Raw genomic sequence first — 24,503 nt, forward strand, 5'->3', positions numbered from 1 at the left:
TCCAGTGCCACACTGTCCTGATTACGGCAGCTTTAGCCTAAGTCTGGACGCCGGGTGGTGTAAGTCTTTTTTTCAAGGTCTTTGCTTTGAATATTTTAGGTACTTTGCATTTCCATATAAATTTTAGAAAGAGCTTCTTGATTTCCAAAGAAAAGTCTAGTGTGGGTGTGATTGGCATGGCAAATCTATAGATCAATTGAATCTGTAGGTCACTTTGGGGGGAATGGACAATATCGAGTCTTTCAATCCATAGACAGGGCATGTTTCCCCGTTGGGTTAGATCCGCTTTGATTTTTTTTAGCAGCGTCTTGTAGTTTACGGCACAGAAGTCCTATACGTTCTGGGTCTGTTTATCCAGTCTGACAGTCTTAGACTTTTCTCCAGTATTTCCTCTATTTATATTATTGTGATTCTTGATATATTTGGATTTCTTTCCACCGTTATATTTTGTGATAAAATATATAATATTTTATCAATATTATATATTGATCAGCTTTTTTCTTCTTTTGTTGTTAGTCTTATTTTCTGGACTTTTAGCCTCTCTGCTTCTTTCCTCCTCTACCAATTAGACAGTCCCTGGTCTTCAAAGTGGCCCTAAACCAGGGAGCCACACCTTCCACAGCCTCGGCTGGCAGCCTTGCCAGAGGTGGGGCCGTCTCACCTAAGGGACCCTCCATCGTCACAAACGTCTGGTGTGAGCACAGGGTGCAGGGGCAGATGGAGCCCCCATCTCGCTGTATTTCTAACATTCCAGGAAACCATCTTTAAAAAAAGACCATTTTTGTAATCATAGCAAAGCAGTGAAGAAGAGAGAGACTCTGGGAGCAACAGCGGTTCTGCCCCGCGTGGAGCGACAGTGAGCAGGTTCAGCTCCCACCTCCTCCGCCTCCTGCGCTGAGTCAGCAGGTCAGGCGGCTTGACCACGAACTCCCCCCAGCCCCAGCACCACGTGTCGGCAGGGGCCATCTTCTGAGTGGAGTTTGGGACACACATGCCCACTGGAGGTCGTGGGGGTCCTCGCAGCAGCCCAGGCAGAAGCCCAGATCCCAGCGTGGGCTCCCGATACCTGCTGATGCAGGACTTCCCCGTGACCACTGCAGGGGTTGTTTGGAATGAGTTGAACCCAGGGGTCCACCCAGGGTGGGTCTGGCGGGAGTGCTCACGCGAGCAGAGGACTCAGAGGGCTGCACACTTGGTGATGAGTGTGTAATAGATGAAGAAAGTGCCACCGAGCAGGACAGCGAGGGAGCAGCAGCACAGGTCCCCTCTCCCTTGGCTCCGAGGTAAGTTGGGGGACTCTCCCCTGGGGATTTAGAACCACAGCCAGGCCTCATGTGGGTTTGCAGCCTAACTCACACCCTGCACCGTCCCAACCATCTCCAGCAGAGGCTTCGGGAGACAGTTGTCCGGGTGGGAAGAGCTTCGGGTGCCTGGCTGCACAAAGGTGACCCCTCTCTGGAAAAGTGCAGGTTCAGCTCAGAGCTCAAGGAATTGCACAGATAATGTGCCAAGAAACACGAGCTCACGGTCAAAAGTTGCTTGGTATCGTCATCAAGGCAGCAACAAATGAATCCCGCAGTGTGTGAAGAGGAGCACAAATCATACGCAAGTGGGGTCTGTCCTCGGATGCAAGGCTGCGCGACATTCAAAGATCACATAACATAGTTCACCATGCTGACGGACCAAAGAAGGAAAAACATATAATTGTCTCAACTGATGCAGAAAAAGCATTTGACAAAATTCAATATCCATTCGTGATCAAAACTCTCAGCAAACTAGGAATAGAAGAGAATTTCCTCTATCTGATAATGGGCATCTTAAAAAAACAAACCTACAGTTAACATCATACTCAGTGATGAGAGATTGAATGCCGTTCCCTAAAGATCAGAAACACAGTGAAGACGTCCACTCACTCACTCCTATTCAGTGCAATAAGGCAAGAAAAGGAAATAAAAGACATAAAGTTTGAAAAGAAAGAAAGAAAATTATCTTTACTTACAGACGACATTATTATCCATCCAGAAAATCCCAAAGAATCGCAAAAAGGCTACAGAATAAGTGAGTTTAGTAAGGTCATAGGATACAATATACAGAAATGAGGCTTATTTCTAGATAGTAGAAATTGGAAGTTGAATTTTTATAAGTACCATTTATAATAGCACCAAAAACATGAACTACCGAGTTACAAAGCTAAGAAAGATGTGCAGGTCTGTGTGCTGAAAACTACAAAACTGATAAACCAAAGCCTCAATAAAAGATCCATGGAGATGGTGCACTGGACGGCTCCATATCGTTAAGACGTCAGTTCTCCTGAAACTGACTGTGGATGATGCAATTCTAATCCAAATCCTGGCAGGATTTTTCATGGAAATTAACAAGCTCGTTCTAAAATTTATATGGAAATCCAAAGGATCTCAAATAGCCAGAACAACTCTGAAAGAGAAGAACGGAGTTGGAGGACGCAGACCGCCTGCCTTCAGCCCTCTCCTGAGCTGCACTACCAGGACAGTGTGGCGCTGGCAAAGGGGGGCCTCGGACTCGGTGGGACAGAACAGAATCCAAAATGGACCCACACAAGTGTGGCCAATTGATCTTCAATAAAGTTTCCTTGGAGAAAAAACAGTCTTTCCAACAAATAAGACCTTAACAATTAGATAAACATATGCCAAAAAAATTAACCTCCATCCATTCCTCACACTGAAAGCAAAAATTATTCAAAATAAATCTTAGACCTAAATGTAAAACCTAAAACTATAAAACTTCTAGAAGGAAACATAGGAGAAAATCTATGTAACCTTGGGTTGGACAAAGATTTCTTAGATATGACATCAAAAGCATGACCCATCTTTTTAAAAATTATAAACTGAACTGCATCAAAACTAAAAATATCTGCTCTTCTAAAGATACTGTTAAGAGAATGAAAAGATAAGCCACAGACTGGCAGAAAATAGTAGCAAATCGCATATCTGATAACATATCCAAAATATATAAAAAACTTTCAAACCCCAATTAGAAAACAAATAACCCAGTTTAAAAATGGGCAAAAGGCTGGAACAGACACTTCACCAAGGAAGATATGTGGTCGGCAAATAAGCACATGGAAAGATGCTCCACATCATCAGACATGAAGGAAATGCAAATTCAACCAGAGAGGGGCACCAGTACAGACCTGTGAGAATGGCAAGATTAAAAGCAAGAAGACAAAAAAACACAATACCAACTGCTGGCGAGGAGCAGCCGTAACTCTCATCCGTTGCTATTGGGATGTGAGGCGGTGCACGTTCAGCACTTTCTCATAAAATTAGACAAACGTCGTACAACCCAGCAGCCCCACTCGCAGGTATTTACCAAAAGAAATGAAAACTTACATTTAAGTGGAAACCTGTGCGTGGATGTTTATAGAGGGTTTATTTGTAATTGCCAAAACCTAGCTACCTAACTCCTGTCAGCTGGTGCACGGATAAAGTGCAGCGCGCCTGCCGTGGGAGATGTTTCAGCCCTGAAAGGAATGAACTAGTGATACACGGATGACGTGGATGAATCTCAGATGCATCGTGCTGGGTGAAAGAAGCCACACTCCCAAAGCCGCAAACCATGTCTCCATTTGTGCGATGTTCTGGAAAAACGAACACTACAGGGACAGAAAGCGGATCGGTGGGCGGCAGGAGCCGGGGAAGGATTAACTACAAAGGGGCAGGGGGTTTGCGGTGATGGGACTGTGCTAGCTTGATTGTGGTGTGGGGTACACAACTGTATGCATTTGTCTGAACTTGCAGAAGTTTACACTAAAAAGGGTGAATTTTACTGTGTGTAAATTATTCCTTAATAAAAAGAAATGGGAAAGAAATCACTCAACACACATAAACAACAGAGAGCTCTACAATCTTGCATGTTTCAGATATTGATGTTATCACACAGCACCTAAAATGAGTTTTAAAATGCTCCATACATTGAAAACATCACGAAAGAATAAGATCAAGTAGATCTGAAAACTAACCAAAGAAAACTTCGGGAAGTAAGAATATGATCATTGAAAATGAAACCCCAGTGGCCAAGCGGTTAAGTTCACACGCTCTGCTTCAGCGGCCCAGGGTTTCGCTGGTTCAGATCCTGGGCGCAGACATGGTACTGCTCGTCAGGCCACACTGAGGCGGCGTCCCACATGCCACAACCAGAAGGACCCACAACTAAAAATACACAGCTATGTACCGGGGGGCTTTGGAGAGAAGAAGGAAAAATAAAATCTTTGAAAAAAAAAAAGAAAGAAAATGAAACCCCAGCCACTGGGTTAAACTGTATATTAGTGCTAAAGAGAGAATTGGTGAACTAGAAGATAGACCCAGAGAAATTTTCTAAATGCAGACAGAGATGGAAATGTGAAAGAAATGGTACAAGCCATGGAGGACAGAGTGAGGAGGTGTAACTTGTCTACTGGAGTCAGGAAAAGGCAATATTTAACGAGATACTTGCTGAGAATTTTCTAAAATGTTGAAACAACGCACATCCAGAAAGTGAGTAAACATCCAGTGTAACTGGTAGAATGGAACAGACCCAAGAAGCAGATAACATTGGGCACATAGTTAAAGAAAGCTTTCCTAGAAAAGGGAACTCTCATACACGTTGGTGGGAGTGTAAACTGGTGCAGCCACTATGGAGAAGAGTATGGAGATTCCTCAAAAAATTAAGAATAGATCTACCATACGATCCAGCTACCCCACTGCTGGGTATTTATCCAAAGAACATGAAAACACAAATGCGTAAACATATATGCACCCCTATGTTCATTGCAGCATTTTTCACAACAGCCAAGACTTGGAAGCAACCTATGTGCCCATCAAGAGACAAACGGACGAGGAAGTTGTGGTCTTTATACACAATGGAATGCTACTCAGCCGGAAGAAAAGATAAAATCTTGCCATTTGCGACAACATGGATGGACCTTGAGGGTATTATGCCAAGCGAAATAAGTCAGAGGGAGAAAGTCAAATACCGTATGATCTCACTCATAAATAGAAGGTAAAAGCAGCAACAAACACACAGAGAGACGTAGATTGGAGTCACGGTTACCAGAGGGGAAGGGGGAGGGAGGAGGGCAAAAGAGGTGATTTTCACATGGGTGCGGGGATAGATGGTACTTGGTCTTTGGGTGGTAAACATGATGTAATCTACAGAGAAATCAAAATGTAATGATGAAATTTATATTATGTTATGAACCAATGTTACCACAAAAAAAAGAAGAAAGCTTTCCTAATCATTAATGAGCCTGATTCTAGAATTTATGAAAGTTCACCATGTTTCCAGCAAATGATTGACATGGTTCCACACTGGGACACCAAGAGACCCCCAGTCGTATCCACGCAGAGTAGTATGCTGGAAGATCCCAGAACTGAGGGCCCTCTGCCTGTACAACCCCAGGCCCCAGAATGGTGTACACCACCCGGTAGGGTAATAATCCAGCTGCACCAGCCACACATGGTGTCCAGGGTGCAGACCTGCCGTGGACTGAGGCAGTGCTCCACAGCGACCCAGCCTGGCAGCCGGGCAGAGGCCAGAGAAGGACTCGGAAAGGACGCTGAGCTTCGCCTCTGCTACCAAATTGTGTGTGTTCCCGTCCAAGGTCAACAGAAAGGCCTTCTCAGACGAGAGGAAATAGCATCTGCTTTCAGGGGCCTTCCCGATAAATGGCCTGCTGGTTCTTGGGGTGCTGCCCCGAGCCCCAGAGGGCAGGTCAGAATCCACACCCACAGTGGGCAGTGATGACTAGAACACGCCGGCAGCGGTACTCAGACAAAGCTAAATACCTGTGAAAAATTAGGCTACGAAATTTGATTATAAAGGAAAAGTCCTTGAAAGATGATACTGTCTTAAAACTTTCCGGACTTAGCAGCCCCTCCCACTCCAGTCGGCTGCTAGAGCATGGTGGGCTTTGGGAGGGGATCCCACACCTCAGCTGCCCTCGGAGGGTGGGGAGCCGGCTGTGCCCCCCGGGCCCTGGGCTGCCTGCCCCCCGGACGCACTCCTGCAGCCTCCTATCCCAGAATCAGCATCTCTCTCTCTGTTCAGCCGTTCTCGGCAGACACAGCGTTCTGCTGTCTCTTCATCTTGATCCAAAACCCCTTTGAGCCCACTTTCCCCTCTCCTTCTGCTTTAAAGGAAACCCCCAAAGGGTTGGCTGGCTTCCTCTCTCCACTCTTCTCCACCATCCTCTTTCCAACACGCTGCTCTCAGGACACTGCACCCACCAGCTCACCCGGGGCCCGCTCCTCTTGCCAACCCGACCTGCCCTCACTGGGGCTTTGGGCAACTGCAGCCCCCTCTCCCACCCCAGCCACCCACTCCTGAGGACAAGCCCCGTATAGCAGGTGGTCCAGGAGAGGGAGGGGCCAGATCCCACTCTGGCACACCAGCTCCCTGTGGGCCCCGTGGCTCCTGGAGGATGGGTTGTGGGTGAGCGTGTCTCAGGGGAGTCTGGGCAGAGCTGCCCCGCCCCTACACGGCCAGCCCTCACGTCTGGAGCCCTTTCTCTTCCAGACTCAGAGGGAGTGACCATGACCACCATCGTGAATATACCTCCCAGTGAGGAGCAGACGGAGATCTCGCTGGGAGAGGTTAGCAAGGCCCACCTGCCCCAAGCCCACCATCCACTAGCCGTGTCCTCCTGACCCCCTCCCCCAGGGCAGCCCTTCCATTTGACCAGAGCCAGACTGGGCTTGTCTGGCCGCTGGACTCACAGCCTCTGGGAAGCCTGCAGTCTCAGCTGGCATCCAGCCCCCCTGTCGCAGGGCGCTAGGTCCAGCTCGGAGAAGATACCAGCAGCAGGGCCCCCAGGCTGGAGCATGGTGTATGTGTGTGCACACATGTGTGCAAGGGCCAGGGGTTGTCAAGGAGAGCGAGTGTGGGGAGCATTTGGGGACGGGGTTCAGCTGCCCTTCACCTCCTCCACTTGACTGGGATCCCGGGCAGCGAGTCCTCTTGGGGCAAGGCCAGGCTTGGGCGCAGGTCTGTGTGGCCACGTGGCCTCCCCAGGGACACAGGTCCTGCCACCACTCACCTCACAGTGATGTGGCCGTGGGGAGGGCAGTGGGCGGCGCCTTCAGAGAAACAGGAGCCTGACGGACCCTGTGGCGTCTTCCCACGCAGATAAGAGAGGGTGAGATTGGCCCCTTCAGCTCCATCAAAGTGCCCGTCATCTTCACCCCGGTCATCCCGGGAGCCGTCCACACCAGGTTCAAGGTCGTGTTTAAGAATCCGCAGTGCCCGACGGTGAGCATCACCATGGCTTATGCACGTTGTCACCGCACCACACTCTGGGCAGTATTATTTTGATAATAAAAAGGATTTTGGGGGGGCAGCCCTGTGGCGTAGTGGTTAAGGTTGGCGCACTCCGCTTCGGCAGCCCGGGTTCACAGGTTCAGATCCCTGGCACAGACCTAGACCACCCGTCAGCCACGCTCTGGTGGTGACCCACGTAAAACTGGAGCAAGACTGGCACAGTCGTTAGCGCAGGGCTGATCTTCCTCAGAACAAGGATTTTTTTAAGTTATATAATATGAAAAGTGTCACGGAACTCCAAAACGTGGCTAGCTTAATTATTAACCTTCCAATATCTGTAAGACTTACAAAAACTCTACCCCTGCGTTCTGTGTTAAGACTCTTTGGCATCGCCTGCTTTGCTGGTGGAAATACACGTTGTTGAATTTACACGTTCAAATTTAGTTATGTTTCAGGGTTATTGGCGTTGCCATCGACGTGCCAGTCTGGGTGCCAAAGCCCAACGTGGACCTGAAGATATGCATGTACGACCGGCTCTATCAGGATTCTGTCCTTGTCCACACACGGTGAGCCCTGAGGTCAGGGAGCATGGGACCCACAGGTGTGATTGAGTTAAGGACCTTGAGATGGGGGATCACCCTGGTCACCTGGGAGGCCCACTGGAATCCAAGGTCTTCACAGGAGGGAGGCAGGAGGGTCAGAGTCAGACCAGAGACTGGAAGATGCTGTGCTGCCCGCTGCAAAGAGGAGGAAGGGGTCACGAGCCAAGGGATGCAGTGACTCTGGAAACTAGAAAAGCCAGGAAACGGATTCTCCCTGGAGCTTCCAGAAGGATGTGGCCCTGCCCACCCCTGGACTTGCTGAGAACCTACCGTCTCTGAGATCTGACTAGGGCCGTACTTCAGTTGCAGTGTTTTCATTTGTGAGAATTCCTCATCAGATTTGCTTACAGGAGGACCAGCCCTTAACAAGCGGGGTTTTGGGGACCCTTGCTCCCTCGCTCTGGGCTCACGGCTTGGCGTGGCGCGTGTGTGCACCGAGCACCCGGGCACAGCTGGGTGGTGAGAACCAGCAAGTCGCTCAGAGGATTAAACACGCGGCATCATGTCTTGTGTCCCTAAACGCGCTGCAGGTCGAAAGCAGCCCTACGCCTGAAGTTCGAGGTGTGCAAGGAGCTGAGGGGCCACTTGGAGCTCCTGCCTGAGATGGGCTACATCCAGGCCCTGTCGTCCTACTCGGTGCAGCTCAAGTTCCTGCCGCGGTGAGCGGTGGGAGGCCCGGCAGGGGTGGGTGGTGTCATTCTGCCCAGCTGTCAGGGCTGCTGCGTTAGATGCGTGTCTCATCGCCATTATATTTCGTATATTTTGTAGTGCCTGCCTGATTTCAGAACACCACTTATCATTCAGTTTTACTAGTTTTTTTGCAAAATATGAAGAAGACAGGTCCATTCAAGAGCATCCTGTCTCTTTCAGACACTCCCTCCCGGAAGACGCAGGGAAGTATTTCGACAAGGAAAGCAGAGTGCTGGAGGCCCCGATGACGATACGGGTGGCTGACCAGGTCTGTGTGGGCCCCTTCCCAGGACTGCTGGGCGCTCTTGGGGAACAGAGGGCTGCTCTGGGAGCTGGGCTCTGTGCCCGAGTGAGGCCCCCAAAAAGACAGGGCCCTGATTCTTGAGCCATCCTTGCCTGGTCTCTTTCCTGTGGCAGGTCTCCAGTCATCTGACCAGCAGATTTGTCTCCTGCCTCAGCAGCCCCTGCACAGTGGAGACAAAGGGAGGGTGTTTGTGGGTCAGACAGAAGCCTCTGAGTGCTGTCCAGGGCCAGGTGGGGCTGTCCCCAAGGCACCCCAACCCTCAAATGCCCACATGCACACACGCAGTATGTCACACGCTCCCAGACACGTGTTTGTACACTTGTGCACACACAGTCTGCACACACTCACAGACTGAGGCACACATGTGTGAACATCCTCAGTACACATGCACATGTGTGCATACACAATACACGGCACATGGAGACACATGGGTGTACTCACACGCCCACGCCTGGCCTGCCTGTGGCTCCTCCCCTCCCCCTTGGCACCTCTTTGTGGCGGCTTCGTTCACATCCCCCAGGCCAGGGGACTGCAGTGAAGTGGATTTATCAGAAGACAGACTCGTGTGCACGAAAGGGCGTGCTGTCACCCAGCAACGCACGTGCCTCCCTCACTTTGGGAACATTTGCATGAACCTCCCACAAGTGACCAGCACGCTTGCCTTTTGTGTTTAGACCAAACCCGTGGGGTTTACCGTCCACGCCATAGTCACCACCTCAGACCTGGAGCTCAGCCCCTCGGAGGTGGACTTTGGCTACTGCACTATCTACGAGGCCATCAGGACCCAAGTCAGCCTCTGCAACCACTCCCTCCTGCCTCAGGAGTTTGGGTTCGTCGGGCTCCCCAAGGTACCTCACATGGCCGGGCAGGGCATAGGGGCCAAGTCAGGAGGCTCTGGGGACAGGCAAGGCCCAGCACCAAGCAGCCTCACCCCTCCCCATGCCCCACTCCCACCTCCAGGCACCTTGACCAGGTATCTCTCCTGGTTATCCCTCTCGTCGTCCCCGCTGCCTGCTATTGCTGCCTCGCCTGGCCTCTCCCCGTCTCCGTCCGCTGTACCCGCAGGACTCCAGATTCCTCTCCCTTCCTTTCCTTCCAAAACTCTTGCTGCCTGGCCCTGCAGGGCAGCCAAGACGAGGCCCAGGCCTGTCTGCCCCTCACCCCTCCCTGGGCTGCCCTGCCAGCAACCCCACTATCCACTCACATACACACAGACACACAGACACACGTGTGCTCACACGCATGAAGACGCCCATGTATACCAGACACACATATACACCCTCACACATGCAGACACATGTCCCCACTGCTCGCGCTCATGCACTCCACAGCCCTGCAGCACACACTCCACACCGCCCGTGACACCCCCAGCAGATCACCGTGACTGCATCGGCATCGGTGGTCTTCCTTTGCCAGTTTGTGGACATCCAGCCCAACGACGGGTTTGGGACAATCCTGCCACTGGAAACTCTGCAGCTCGATGTGGTCTTTCAGCCCACCAAGGCCAGGGACTACAACTTCGAGCTCGTCTGCAAGTCAGAGATCAACCGGTGAGCCTGGTGGGAGAGGGCGCGTGGAGGCCTGTGCAGCCAGCTTGGGGGCAAGGGGTGGAACCCCTCCCACCACCCTTGAGCCCTCAGCCGGCCAGGCTGACCGCGGGGTTGGGCTGGGCAACACTGCTGGCCGCGGGAACCTCAGTCCCGGGTACAGATGCCTGGGATTTGGGACCTTGCACTCTGGGCCAGCTCACCCTCGTGTGTGAGCATGTGTGTATGAGTGTGAGTTCATGTGAACATATGTGTGAGCATGCATGTGTGAATACTTGTGTATGAGTGTTGCATGCATATGCGCGTGCATGTGTGGATGTGTGTGGAGGGTGTGCATGCATATGACTGACTTCATGTGTGAGTCTGCGTGTGTGGACGTGCATGTGAGCATGCTTGTGTGCACACGTGGACGTGGACGTGTGTAGTATGGGGGGTGTGCGTGAGTACAAGTGTGTGTGTGTGTGTGTGAGCGTGTGTGTCGTGTGCAGAGCACCCCTCTGCCCTCAGGAGGACCTGGGCATGAGCCCTGCTTCCTGTAACATGCTGTGTGATGGGGCCACTCTCTGGACCTCCCTGAGCCTCCATTTCCGCCACTGAGAGTCGGGGCTGAGATGGTGGCAGGCAGGGAGACGTGGAGCAGGTCACGCAGGTGGTGGTCTGGGATATGGGGCCGGCTCTCGTTGCTGCCTGGGATTATCTGCCTCCAGTGAGGAATGTTCTGGAATGTCCCTTCATGGGCGTCCAGCCTGGCATCAGTTGTCCTCCCATGGAGCCAGCCCACCCTGCCTCCTCTTCTCTCATCCCGCCCCCATCCACGTTCCTGCTGGAGCTGCTGTCTGGTCCTGGCTGGTGGCCTGGGCAGGCCTGGGTGGGGCAGGCTGGCCAGAGGCCTGGAAGAGCTGCCCCCCAGCCCTCAGACCAAGCCCTCATCCAGCTCGGGTCCCCAGGCAGGCCCATCAGGCTGCCCAGGATCTGACTCCAGCATTCGTGGGGAAGAAGGAGTGAGCTGGTGGTGGCGAGATTTTAGGGAGTAAAGCTCAGGGTCAGGAGCCACGATAGGAATCAAGGGGACCCGACTCTTGCGGTCGGTCAGCCCCACCCCCAGCACTGCGCCCCTCCCACCGGGTCCCGTGGCCCACTAGGGCACTGCAACACGGCTCTCTCTGCCTCCAGAAAACAAGTCCCAGGAGAAGCAGGCTCTTACCTGCTTCCTCAGTGGGGCAAGCCCACTGATTCAGGTATATTTTTAAGGTGGAGCCAGCAGGATTTGCTGACAACTCGGATGTGAGGTGAGAGAATGAAGAGTAAGGACAAGGCCGAGGTTTCCGTCTGAGCCACAGGAAGCTGGAGCTGCAGGTGGGGCAGGTCCGGGGGGGGCGGGGAGTGGATGAGGTGTTCCGCTGTGGACACAGCAGATCAGAGACACCTTTGGGACGTCCAGTGGGCTGGCAGGTAGCTGCACCCAGGGAGCCAGACAGGGGATGTGCTGGGCCCACGAGGGTCCCGGTTGAGTGTCTGAGTTGGGTCTCGTCCAGGCTGCAGACTCCGCCTGTCTGGCTCCACCAGCACGTGCTCTGCCTCAGCAGACGCTCCACAGAGGCTGCAGGAAGCTCCAGCCTAAGGCCACAGTACTTACGGCAGAGCCTGAGCAGACAGGTGGAGTCTGCAGCCTGGACGAGACCCAACTCAGACACTCAACCGGGACCCTCGTGGGCCCAGCACATCCCCTGTCTGGCTCCCTGGGTGCAGCTACCTGCCAGCCCACTGGACGTCCCAAAGGTGTCTCTGATCTGCTGTGTCCACAGTGGAACACCTCATCCACTCCCCGCCCCCCCCGGACCTGCCCCACCTGCAGCTCCAGCTTCCTGTGGCTCAGACGGAAACCTCGGCCTTGTCCTTACTCTTCATTCTCTCACCTCACATCCGAGTTGTCAGCAAATCCTGCTGGCTCCACCTTAAAAATATACCTGAATCACCTCCACACCCCGCATGGATGGCAGGGCGCCGCTGGCCTGGTCTTCCTGCCTCCACCCTGGGGAGCACGTCCCTCCAGAGACCACCAGCCCTTGCCCCTGCCCCTGCCCTGCCCCCTTCCCCGGGACACACCTCCCGCGGGTCCGTGAGCATCAGGCTCCACCAGCCCCCGCCCACTGGGTGGACGTGCAGCCGTTCACCTGTCCAAGGACACTGAGGTCGGTTCCAGGTTGGGGCGTCCATGGACAAAGCTGCTCTAAACATTCACACGTAGGTTTCTGCGTGAGCCTGAGTTTTCATTCCCCTCAGCAAATATCTAGGAATGAGTTCACAGGTAATGTGGTAAGTTTGTTTTTAATTTTATAAGAAGCCACCCAACCGTTTTCCAAAGTGGTGGTACCATTTTACGTTCTCGCCAACGACGTGTGGGCACTGCAGGAGCTCCACGTCCCCACCAGCCCTGAGGACCATCTCATCCATGTGTTTAGGGGACCAGGAGGCACTCGAACAGCTGAACAGTAGCAAATGCAGTGTTGACAACGTGCGTTGGGGTAACAGTGAACGGTTGGCCCGGCTGACCCGCTGCCTCCAAGTCACAGGTGACAGCATCTGGCATGTCTCAGTGACGCCACCCCGGGCAGAGGCTTCCGGCTCTTTCCTTGTAAAAAAGTGAGGGCCTAAGAGAGTTGCCAGATTCAAAATAATGTTGGAAGATGTGTTGCCATGTGAATTTCTGGCATATAAAGAAAAGGAGTTCAAAGGGTCGAGTGACGTTGGGGAGCCAAGCCCCCTCCATGCCCAGGTTCCGTGTGGGTGGAAGGAAGAGGCAGGCTGCTCCGGCCACAAGTCACATCACTCTGACACTTGAACCAACTGGGAAAGAGCAGCTCCACCCACCTTCCTAGGATGATTCCGATAAAACCTTCCTTTTCACATGCAATGGTTGTCACACTTCATACATTGCTGTTTTCCATTACTTGAGTGCCAATAATAACCTCAAGGATTTCTCCACCCAGGAGGAATTTTTTTTTAACATTTAGAGCCTGTGATCAGAGGACATAAAAATATACATTGAAACATGTCACCGGATAAACAAATACACATTGAAACATTTCAACGTCCGAACCTTTTTTTTGTTGCAGACAGGACGATGGAGCAATGAACAGCATCCTTTAAAGCATTAAAACATAGGCAATTAGGATGAAATTCAGTGGGGAGAGTGCAGTGGAAATAGGAGTTCAAAGAAAATATGGAATGTAAATTTTCCATGGTTAAAATATCAAACATCTGTTCTTTTTTTCTTAGATAATGGCAGGAATCAACTCACTGTGGTATACAGATTCTCATGCTTATATTTAAGGAGCAATTTATCACTCTTATTTTTCAAACGTCAATAAATATTTAACAGAAGTCAGAAATTACCTCCTTCGCAACTATTGAAACCTATGATTAAAATTTTAACTATCCACTTCAAATGTGCACAGAGGCATGCAGTATTTTCCGTAATTCATGAAGCGGGGAGTGAACGAAACCTGTGAGAACTGCCATTGTGGTCCCAGGCCTCCCTGGGCATGAGGTGCTCTGCACACGGGGGCTGCCCACCCGACTCGGGCCACCTGGCCATGGCTGCAGAGGGACCCGCCAACCCCCCAGGTGCCCTAGGGTGAGCCCACCCACGCTGGTCGCTTCCAGGTGCTTCAAGCTGACGTGCCGGGCCATGGGTGTGCACCCGCCCCTGGAGCTGTCCCACTACCAGATCAAGTTTGCGGCCACCTCCTTGTACGACACATCCGTGGCCACCCTGTACGTCATCAACTCTCACGTGAGCGTCAATGCGCTGATCCACTCTGTGCCCCGTGTCGGCTCGGAGGAGGCCTGCCCCGTGGGGCCCACATCTTTCGAGTTCCTGCTGTCCCCGGACTTGCCCATCACCATCTCACCCTCCGTGGGAACGGTGTGTCCAGGAAAGGTGGGTGCGGGCCCCACAAGTGAGCAGGGGCCAGAGCCCCTTGGGGTGCCTGGCTCTGCTGGCCCTTGAACACAGCGGATGTGCAGGTCAACTCTGCTCCTCATCAGACCCAAGCAGGGCCAAGGAGGCCTCCGCGGCCGATGAGCAGGACCTGGTAGGGAGAGGACACGGAGACAACCTTGACCCTGCCTGGGTCTGATGAGACTCCACCCAGCCCAGCCTGAGCCCCAGAGGCAGGGGTGCCCACAGTGGCTGGCCTCCAGGCACCTGGCTGGGGCTCAAGCTGTTCAGACTGAGGGAAGGGGTGCAGCCCCTTGGATGGCACAGCAGATGGGCACAGAGGCCACACAGCACCTGGTCACCAAGAGTGCAGGGTATCTGTCCACTCCATCAGTCATGGGTTTCCCCGCCTTCTGCTTTTCCTGATAAAGCAGGAAGAACTCGGGCTGGAGGCAGAGTTTCAGGTCATCCCCTGTCCCCCGGGCCATCACAGCCTCTCTGAGCTTCATTCCTTACCTTCAAAAGTTAGGGGCCGGCCCAGTGGAGCAGCAGTTAAGTTTGCACGTTCCGCTTCTCAGCAGCCCGGAGTTCGCTGGCTCAGATCCCAGGTGCAGACATGGCACCGCTTGGCAAAAGCCATGCTGTGGCAGGTGTCCCACGTATAAAGTAGAGGAAGATGGGCATGGATGTTAGCTCAGGGCCAGTCCTCTTCAGCAAAAAGAGGAGGATGGGCAATAGTTAGCTCAGGGCTAATCTTCCTCAAAATAAGTAAATAAATAAATAAAATAAAGTTAGGGTGACAGCCATTGTGATGTCTGTTGGGAGGACTAGGTAAGAACCGGCCCAGGAAGGTGCTGGGGATGCCTGGGCCCCGGCAGGGTTTCACCAAGTATGTTATTTAAAATGCATTTCATTAAATGTAGCGAATTCTGCTTAAGTAATGGTCCTGTGTCCCGGGGGTACTCCAGCTGTGCTTGGGCCTTCTCTCTCCCTCTGTCTCCCTCCCTCTCTCTCTACCCCCCTCTCTCCCCTCCATGCTATCTTTGTTGTACTGAGCACTGGGGAGACCATGAGGAGCCAGTCCTCTGTGGGACCTTGGACTTCCCGTAGGATGAACTGCAATGAGGAGGTGCTTTGGAAAGGCTGCTGTGTGGGCCACAGGGACAGGTTAGGGTACAGGAACTCACCCCCCAAATCTGAATGGCTGAAAACGAAGGTTCGTTTCTCACTGGGCCTCATGGGCAGTGGGCCGGGTCTGGCCCATCCAGGGCCTCCATCATGGGGAGCCTTACCCTGGATGGTAAGTGTGGGCTGGTCATCATGCCCTGCAGCCCACCCCCACTTCTCAGGGGTCAGGGGGCAGGGAGGGCCTTCCCAGAAGGGGCATGCTAGGCTGAAATCCCAAAGAGGAGATGGAGGCATCACACCAGGAGTGTCAGAGAGCGTGACCTCCAGGAGTCCAGGGGAGGTGGGACACGGGGTGTTGAGGAGGGCAAGGCACCAGCGGGGGCCAGCTCTGCCCTCTGGGCTCCTCTCCCCACAGAGGTGCCTGGTCCAGGTGGCCTTCCGGCCAGTGCTGCCCAGCGAGCTGATCCAGCAGGAAGCCTTCCAGGCCCTGACCAAAGAAGCCGAGGGCAAACTGGTGCGTGGGGAGGCCCTGAGAGGAGGGCACAGAGGCATGGGGTGGGGCCTGCTCGGGGAGAAACGCTGCAGCCCCTTGAGGCTCTGGGCCCAGGCCCCTGTGCCAGGAGCGCTGGGCAGACTGTTCTGCAGCGTTGTTGTGTCAAGCTGTTTCAAGAGGTTGAAACTTTCTTGGCAAAGCCCCTCCTCCTGTCTTGAAGGCAGCACCAGGCAGGTGGACCCCAGAGGGTAGTCTCGGGAGGATGGGCCAACCACCCTGTCCCCCCCATGCCCCCGCCCCTGGCAGTGATGAGCAGATGGGGCTTCCACTAACCGAGTTTCACAACAGAGGGGAGCAGATCAAATGGCACACGGCTTGCGGCTCTGAACAAGTACAGCTGCTGACCCCACGAGGGGAGAGCAGCCTGGGAAGAAGGGAAAGTGGATCCGGGGGATAGGCCCCACCACAGGCCCAGCCCTGGTGACGTGGCCACACAAGCGCTTCTGCCGGGAAGGCGTCCACGCGGACCCACCCGAAGCTGTGCAGGCAGGGCCCAAGTGATGCCCACCCACTCTGCCCGGGGACCCGAGGGACACTGCACTTGTCCACGTCCGGATCTGTGCCTTGAGCACGCTTGCTCGAGCACGTGCTGGAGGAGGAAGCACTTAGGTTCGCCCTGTGGGCCGGGCAGCGAAGTGCGGGGAAAGGGCACCAGGCACAAGGACCCCGGTCCTGGCCGACTCTTCACCTTCTCTGTCCCTCAGTTTCCCTGTTGGTGAAGGCAGACACTAGTGTCGGTGCACAGGTCTCTGCACGGGGACCATCACTCAGCCCTTCTGCACGTGCTGCCAGTCTTTCTGAGGGAGCCTCTTGGTGTTTGGGTCCCTGTCCCCTCCAAACGCATGCGCCCGGGGACCCTGCCCTGGGTGGTCTGCCCAGGCCTGGGCTGGGCCCTAGGGGAGCTGCAAGGGGCGGCTGGGTGGCTGCCGGGCTCAGCAGAGCCCTGAGGGGCCCACAGCCTGCTCTCCCCCTCCAAGTCCCACAAGGACATGGCCCCCCAGAGGAAGGACCTGCAGAGACAGTCCGTCTCCACGCTGCGACTGCAGAACCGAGACCGGCTGTTCCGGGCCTCCAGCAACCAGCCTCCAGAGCAGCAGAAGCAGGACCTTAGGTGCAGGTGGGCCTGAGAGCCAACTGCCCCACCTCTTCCCTCCAGGCCCTACTGAGGAGACCCTGCCCTGGCCCCCATGGGGATTTTCCCCCACAGACTGCCTGGAGCAGAGCTGTTTTGACCTGGAAGTCCAGGGCTGCGCTAGCTTCAGACACAGCTGGATCCAGGCGCTGCCTTGAGGCCCCTCAGGCTCTGCCTTCCTGGGCATCTGCCTACCCCATTCCCCTGGGCCTGATGTCCCTGTGAACAGCCTCATGCCACTCCCATATCCCCAGCTCAGCCTCCCCAAGTTCAAATGAGCCCAAGAGAGCTCTGATGGGCTTGCGTCACTTGTCAGCCCTGGACTCTTGCCTGCGGCCCCAGGAATGTGGCTCTCTGGTTAAGTGCCTGACCAGGACCCTGGGTGGGGGAGGGCCCCACGGGAAGCAAGGAAGAGGCGAGGAAGCTAGCTGGCCAGACAAACCTGGGAGAGCTGCAGCCTGGCCCCAGCCTGCTGCCCCTCACCATCTGGCCCAGGGCCCTGGGGAGCAGGTGTGGCCTCATGGACCCCTCCATGGAGGTGGGGCAGGGCCTCCAGTCTGCTAGGGGGCAGCAAGGGCAGGGGCATGAGTGCACTTTTCCGGCTCCACTCCAGCTCTCACGAGGACCAGGTTGCCCGGGCCACCCTGGTCAGATCTTTCCCGGGGAAGTTCAACAAGTTTGTGATCCCTTGTGTCGTTGCCAGTGGCGACATCCAAGACCGGAAGGGGATGGAACCCCTGAGCTTCAGGTGTGGCATCTGGTCAGGGTGGGGTGTGGCCGGCTAAAAAGTTACCATCCCTCCTCTGCTGCCAACCCAGATCTGGGGCCTCGGGGTGGGGCCCGGTGGCTGGGGTGAGTGGGGGCCAGGGCTGAGGGTCAGGCCGTGGGGGTGGGTCCTGGTCCATCGGCGTGCCGGCCCTGCCTCCAGTCCCCACAACACCCTGTACCTGGAGCTGTGGTGTCCAGCGGTGGCACCGTCCATCGTAGTGACGTCCAACAAAGGCACGACCATCTCCAACTTTGGCCACATCGCTGTAGGTGAGTCTTGGTTGAGCCCAGCCCCCACCCCCACATCACCACCCACAGGGACCCAGGCCCCCAAGGCACCTCCTGGCCCGGAGGCACACCCCACCCCAGCCTGGGGCTGTGACCCGACTCTCTGGTCCGGTTTCAGGACACTGCGGTGTAAAGAAGGTCTCCATTCAGAACATCTCCCCTGAGGATCTGGCCGTATCCTTATCCACACCCAGCCCAGGCAGCTTGCAGGGAGTGGGGAGGGGTCGTGGCCCACCCTCGACACCTCTCCTTGACACCGGCCCTCAGCTGGAGTTCTCCATGCTGAACCCCAACGGCCCCTTTGTCCTGCTGAACCCTATCCGCAAGCTGCTGGCGGGTGAGACCCAGGTCCTGGCGCTGTCCTTCTCTCCCCGCGAGAGCGTCCTGGTGAGTCCCAGGCCCACCCTGAGCCATGCCGCAGCCCCAGGCTCCGTGGACCAGCTCGACACTGCACCCCCGCGTGTGCTCAGGCCCGGAGCTGTCCCAGTAGGCCCTGGGAGCAGCCAGTCCTCCTGGGCCCTCCCCTCTGACCCGCAGGCGGAGGCTGGGGAGCTCCCAGAGGACTCAGCGCCAGCGCCCCCAGCTGGGTGCCGGAGCTGCTCCCGGGGCAGAGCTCCCGCACATGCCTCTACAATGTCTGCTCCTCACTAAGGGACGTGGTCTCCGTAGGCCCAGGAAGCGCTGGACATCATCACCAAGAGAGGCACGCTCTCCTTGACCCTCGTGGGGACCGGCGTGGCATCCATGATCACGTGCTCCATTGAAGGGGATGTCCTCAACATGGGCTACGTGATTGCCAGGGAGTCTGTCTCCTCGGGATTCAAGGTGGAGCACCTCGCAGGGGCCCTTGTGCCTGCCCCAGCCTCCTAGGAGGGGGCTCCTCCTTGGGAGGGGTTGACTCTGCCTTGGTGGGGAGCCATTGGAGGTGCAGGCCATGCCCTTGCCCGCCCCACACAACTGCCACCTCCACTGGCCTCTCCAGCAGGAGAAGGCTGAGGATGCCACCTCCCTCCACCCCTTAGCTGCCCTTGCCTCCTCAGTGCTCTTTGTCCTCCTGCCTCAGGGCCTTTGTATGGGCCATCTCACCAGGATGAGTTGGAGCTCAGCTCAGGTACCTCTAGGGGAGAGGTGGCAGACTTCCCTGGTGGGTCCCACTGCCCTGTGGTCTCCCACGCCCTTGCAGGAAGGCAGGTCTGGCTCCCAGGGTCCCTCCAGCTTCTAAGACACACCAGCCTCCGGATCAAGCAGCCCTCGGGACACCTGCTTCCTCGCCTGGCTCAGATTGGGTCCTGGCAGCAGACCAGGGACTGGAATTCCCTGAAGAGTTTTATTGAGGAGGGGGCACTCTCAGGAGAAGGGTGTGAGGGCGGGGACAGAAGCTGAGTGGGGACAGTGGTTCCGCAGAAGGCTAACCTGAGCCTGACAGCAGAGGGAGCCCTGGAGGACCGAGGGCCCCACGGGTGGCTGAGGCCAGTGCGCCAGCCCGCAAGAGGGATGATGTGAGGCTGGACGAGATGAACCAACGCTCAATAACGTGTCACAGGCGCCGGCTGGGGATCGTTGAAGACGGGGGCGATGGTCCCTCGGCAGGGTGTGGCCCAGAGGACAGGCACAGACTGAGGCCTCGTTGTGGCATCCTGCCCATCGTAGCTGGATGGGCCATCCAGTGACAGGGACCCTCTCCTTGCAGCTGCAGAACAACTGCTCACTGCCCATCAGGTTCTCCCTGCAGCTGGACAGCCTCTCCAGCACGAGGGCCAAAGCCCGGCAGCAGCTGCCACAGTTCCTCACCTCACGGGCCAAGAGGGCAGAGGTCGTGGGTGAGCTGATGGGCAGGGCATGGGGGCGTGGTAGGCAGAGGGGCTGGGGGGACAGGACGATGTGGGGGGTGGGTGGGGGCAGGGATGGGGCCAGACGGGAAGGCAGGGTTTGCGGTGGGGTGGAGCACCGGAGGCCAGCAGGAGTGTGGGGCGGGGGAACGCTGGGCAGCAGGCGGTGTGAGCCAGGTACAAGGTGACCCACCCACCACCGCCCACAGGCGTGCAGAACCACAGCGGCCAGAGTGTGTTCAGCGTGGTCCCGGTCGAGGGCGTCCTGGAGGCGGGCGGGGCACAGGACTTCACCGTGACCTTCAGCCCGGATCACGAGAGCCTGTACTTCTCTGACCGACTACAGGTCGTGCTCTTGGAGAAGGTGCGCCGCCCCCACCCCAGCCCCTCTCCCACCCACCCCCCACCTGCTGGCCCTTCCCTGCTCTGCCCACTTGGACCCCCAGCCAGGCCTGAGGACTCCTGCTGGGCTGGGGGTCATCAAGTGGAGGGACCAGTGCCCCAGATCCCTTGGCCCTGCTCCTCTGGAGCCCCAGGTGCGAGGTCACAGGACGAGGCTGCTGTGCTCCTCGTCTCCAGAAAATCTCCCGCCAGATCCTCCTGAAGGGCGCAGCGCGTGAGCACATGATGTTCGTGGAGGGCGGAGACCCCCTTGATGTGCCTGTGGAGTCCCTGACTGTGATCCCTGCCTTGGACTCCGAGCACAGAGAGGGTGAGCCTTCTGAGGGGGTGGGAGCCCAGCAGTGATGGCAATAAGAGCACCCCACCCACTCCTCAGCCACATCCGTAACCCTGGGAGGCCTGCAGGGTTGGGCCAGCATTCCTGGCTTCCTGGCTTATCCCCCAAAGCAAGGGGGGCATGCTAAACGGAGATTTCATGAGGACCAGCTCCTCCACTTCTCGCCTGACCCTGGGCAGCTCCCTCGCTCCTTTGGCCACATGCCACCCAGCCAACCCAGCCAGGCCCTCCCTCTCCAGAAGCGGAGGAACTGAAGCCCATCCTGGTGACCCTGGAATACCTCCAGCTGGACGTGGACATGCCAGCCCCACCTGCCACCCGAGAGCTGCACGTGGGCTGCATCCGGACCACCCAGCTGTCCCCAAAGAAGGTGACTGCAGCACTGCCCCAGCCTGCCTGGCACCTCTGCGACCGCCCCTGCCTGGGCCTCCCAGGCCGTTCCTGGCCTCGCCCCTTGATGGGGGGGGGGGGTGGGCAGCCTGCTGGTCAGGGCTGAGAGGGTGGGTGGAGCTGGGCATCCTGGCCCCCAGCCTCGCTGCCCCCTGGGAGCTGTGCCAGGCCTACCGGCCTGCCAGCAGCTCCAATGTCCCACAGACTGTCGAGTTCAGCTTGGATAGCATCACGTCCCTGCAGCACAAGGGCTTCACCATCGAGCCCTCCAGGGGCTTCGTGGAACGCGGCCAGACCAAGACCATCAGCATCTCCTGGATGCCACCTGCCGACTTTGATGTGGGTGCCATGGACTGTGGCCAGAGACCCCTGTGAAAGCCAAAGGCTGGGCAAGATGATACCCCTTCCCCACCCCTGAGAGGGGGCTGCTGGGTGGGCCCTGGGTGGGTGAGGTGGGCAGATCTGCCTGAGGGTCTCCCTCCTTCCTCCCCACTCCCATTTCAGCCGGACCACCCACTCATGGCATCAGCCCTGCTGCAGCTCAGGGGGGACGTGAAGGAGCTCTACAAGGTCCTCTTTGTAGCCCAGGTGGTGAGCAGCCCCGGAGGCCACAGGAGTCTTTCCACGTAGCCCCCGCAGACCCTCCCGCCCATCCTTGCAGCCCTCCCCTAGTCTAAGACCAGGCCGATCCATCCGGGACCTGGGACCTGCACATCCCCTGCTGAGCAGGTTCGAATGGGCAGCCCTCTGCACGGCCCCATGGCCAGGGCACCCCAGCCCCAAGGCGTGGCCACTTCCTGCTGCCCTGGACCCGGTGAGCCAGGGGCCACGAGCACCCCCTCCCTGGCCCCCACGCTCAGAACCAGCAATTAGGCCAATCCTGCCTACAACCTACTCCTAACATGAGCCCATCAGAGCCCCCAGCCCCACCGGCACCTGCCCAGCCTTTAGAGGCCTCAGTGGGGGGAAGAGCTGCCCCACGGGTCTGCCAATAAACCCTCTGCAAGCTGCTGCATACAGGCCTGCAGTGCAGGCAACAGCGAGTCATTTGCTGGGGCGAGCACAGAATGAGAGGTGGGGACAGAACCCTGGGGAGGCAGCCCCCTGTCTCCCACCCACACACACGCGAATCAGTCCATAAAACAATGAACTCTGCCTGGGAGACTAAGGAGGGGCTTCCTGGAGCACTGGGGGAACAGCTGGCAGGCCAGGGTGCGGGGGGTGCAGGGCTGGACTTGAAACGCCCAGACCCGGAGAGGCCCAGCAAGGAGGGAGACTGGGGCAGGAGGCTCCAGAGGCCGGGGCACCCTTCAGGCCTCCTTGTTCCTCCCAAGTTTAGGATCCCTGCTGTCCCCAAGAAAGGAGCGAGCCAATGTCAGGGACACACCCTCACTCATGTCCTCCCTCAGAGCGTGGCCCGGTCCAGGGTGAGGCCCCAGTGCATGAGTCTGGTTTCCCACTTTTCTGAACTGAGTCCAGGCTCGGCCTTCTGGGCCCCAACCAGCCCTGCAAGGTAGAAGCCCCCCCAGCCTGTGAGACAGTCCTGGGAGCTCAGAATGGTGTCCGCACCCCAGCCCCTACCTTGTAGATAGTGGCTGGTTGGACACTGTCCCCACAGAGCCCACCCCCCAGGAGAACATGCGCAGCCCGCCCCGGCAGGGGTGGAGGGCACAGTGCATCCGGGGCCTTTCCTGAGCACTGGCTTCAGGACACCAACCTGGAGCCACCTGTCCTCACCCCAGCTCCTCGTTGCCCTTGGTGCCTGGAAGCTGCTATCTCCCTCACCTCGAGCTGGTGACAGCGACCCTAGAGCGGCATTTTGTAGGACTTCTGTCTGGTGGGCAGAACCAGGTCCCTTCCTACCGCTCACTGGGGCTGACCAGTCATAGGCCAAGCCTCCTCTTCACCAGGTGAGAGGGGAAGGCAGGACCCAGCAGACCAGGCTCAGCCCCCAGGAGGTGGTGCTCCCTGCAGGGCATTGTCCGTGCCGGGCAGGAGAGGCAGGCCACTCTCTTCTAAACCCTGGCCTGGCTCTCCTGCTAGTAGGCACTGGTACTCACTGGCTAAGGCCCTGCCTGGACTCCTGCACCCTGGCTGGACTTCTGCCCATCTCCTCCCTCCGGCCCTCGAGCTGGGCCCCAAGGCAGTCAAGGCAGGAGAGAGGAGGAAGGATGGCCAGGAGCCAAGTATGGCCGGCCTGGCTGGAGCAGGGTGGGCACAGCCCAGAGGTGCAGGACAGAGTCTGGCTGAAAGCAAGGAGCAAGTGCCTCGCAGATCCAGGAAGGAGAGAGCCAAGCTAAGGAGGCTCTGCCCTCAACAGGGTGGGGTCACTTCCCTTCCAGAGGGGGAGACAATGTAGGGGTCGACTGTCCTGAGTGCAAGGAAGAAAGACAGGACAGGGGCCGTCTGGTGGCATAGTGGTTAAGTTTGCGCACTCTGCTTCAGTGGCCCGGGGTTTGCCGGTGTGGATCCCAGGCACAGACCTACACATCGTTCAAGCCATGCTGTGGCTGCATCCCACATACAAAATAGAGGAAGGCTGGCACAGATGTTAGCTGAAGGACAATCTTCCTCACCAAAAAAAGAAGGAAAGAATGCAAAGACAGGACAGAGGTGGCTGATCCTCCCACCCTCCCGGGACAAAGCAGACCACTCTGCACCTTGCCGTACTGACTGCCTCCCTTAGCCTGCCCACCAGATGATGGAGCAGAGGCCAGAAGGAACCTAACAGGATGCCTAGCCTGGTGGGAGGAGGGGAGAGGGCCAGGAGGGCCTCCTGGAAGAAATGGTCCCCAGCTTCCTGGGCAGCATGGACAGCAGGCACTCCAGGCAGAGGGAATGGCGCTGAGCGATCTGTGCCCCCAGGCCAAGAGGCCACCTCCCCCAGGCTGAGCGTGGCTTTCAAGGCGAAGCCCTCCTGGAAATGGTGTGCTCCCAGGGTGCCTGGAGGGCCCAGAGCCGAGCTCGGAATCCCAAGTTCCGGTGGGCCAGGCCAACCGGGGAGCGCCTGCTGCGTGCGTGCATAATAAATGTCCTCGAACGACGCGCTTGACCCCAGCGTCCCCACTGTTACAGCCTTTTCCTTTGGGCGCCGCGGTGTGTGCGAGGTTTGGTCACATTTGTCCTGGCTGCCACCCTCCGAGGCCACAACGTTCCAGGGGGCGCCGCGATCCACCCCGAGCCCGACTGCAGACAGGCCTGGGCCGGCCGGGCTGGAGCTCCGCGCTCGGGCCGAGACCGAAACTGCCCTCCACTGGCGACCCCAGGCTCGGCGACGCGGAGGCGCGGGCCTGGCGGGCGGGGCCGTGGGGCGGAGCG

General features: G+C 56.9%; 1 protein-coding gene across 11 annotated transcripts in view; it reads left to right on the forward strand.

The window, feature by feature from the left end:
* The window catches only part of CFAP74 (cilia and flagella associated protein 74), a 75,401-nt gene extending 51,139 nt beyond the window's left edge, over positions 1-24,262 (forward strand). For 4 of the 11 annotated variants that reach the window (XM_070511310.1, XM_070511313.1, XM_070511314.1 and 1 more), the window contains 21 exons: positions 6,532-6,608; positions 7,141-7,263; positions 7,717-7,838; positions 8,405-8,533; positions 8,745-8,832; positions 9,543-9,716; positions 10,285-10,418; positions 14,082-14,358; positions 15,902-16,000; positions 17,017-17,156; positions 17,785-17,919; positions 18,100-18,209; positions 18,346-18,401; positions 18,495-18,614; positions 18,897-19,052; positions 19,918-20,047; positions 20,266-20,420; positions 20,636-20,768; positions 21,035-21,165; positions 21,390-21,524; positions 21,690-24,255. In XM_070511310.1, the coding sequence (XP_070367411.1) occupies positions 6,532-6,608; positions 7,141-7,263; positions 7,717-7,838; positions 8,405-8,533; positions 8,745-8,832; positions 9,543-9,716; positions 10,285-10,418; positions 14,082-14,358; positions 15,902-16,000; positions 17,017-17,156; positions 17,785-17,919; positions 18,100-18,209; positions 18,346-18,401; positions 18,495-18,614; positions 18,897-19,052; positions 19,918-20,047; positions 20,266-20,420; positions 20,636-20,768; positions 21,035-21,165; positions 21,390-21,524; positions 21,690-21,815 (2,750 nt within the window). In that variant the 3' untranslated portion in view covers positions 21,816-24,255. Of the gene's footprint in view, positions 1-6,531; positions 6,609-7,140; positions 7,264-7,716; positions 7,839-8,404; positions 8,534-8,744; positions 8,833-9,542; positions 9,717-10,284; positions 10,419-14,081; positions 14,359-15,901; positions 16,001-17,016; positions 17,157-17,784; positions 17,920-18,099; positions 18,210-18,345; positions 18,402-18,494; positions 18,615-18,896; positions 19,053-19,917; positions 20,048-20,265; positions 20,421-20,635; positions 20,769-21,034; positions 21,166-21,389; positions 21,525-21,689 lie in introns of all 11 variants that reach the window. The other 7 variants (XM_070511305.1, XM_070511308.1, XM_070511309.1 and 4 more) reach the window with 5 other exon arrangements.
* Positions 24,263-24,503: the final 241 nt, after the last annotated feature.

The sequence above is a fragment of the Equus asinus genome, chromosome 5, assembly GCF_041296235.1.
Source record: "Equus asinus isolate D_3611 breed Donkey chromosome 5, EquAss-T2T_v2, whole genome shotgun sequence".
Lineage (NCBI taxonomy): Eukaryota > Metazoa > Chordata > Mammalia > Perissodactyla > Equidae > Equus > Equus asinus.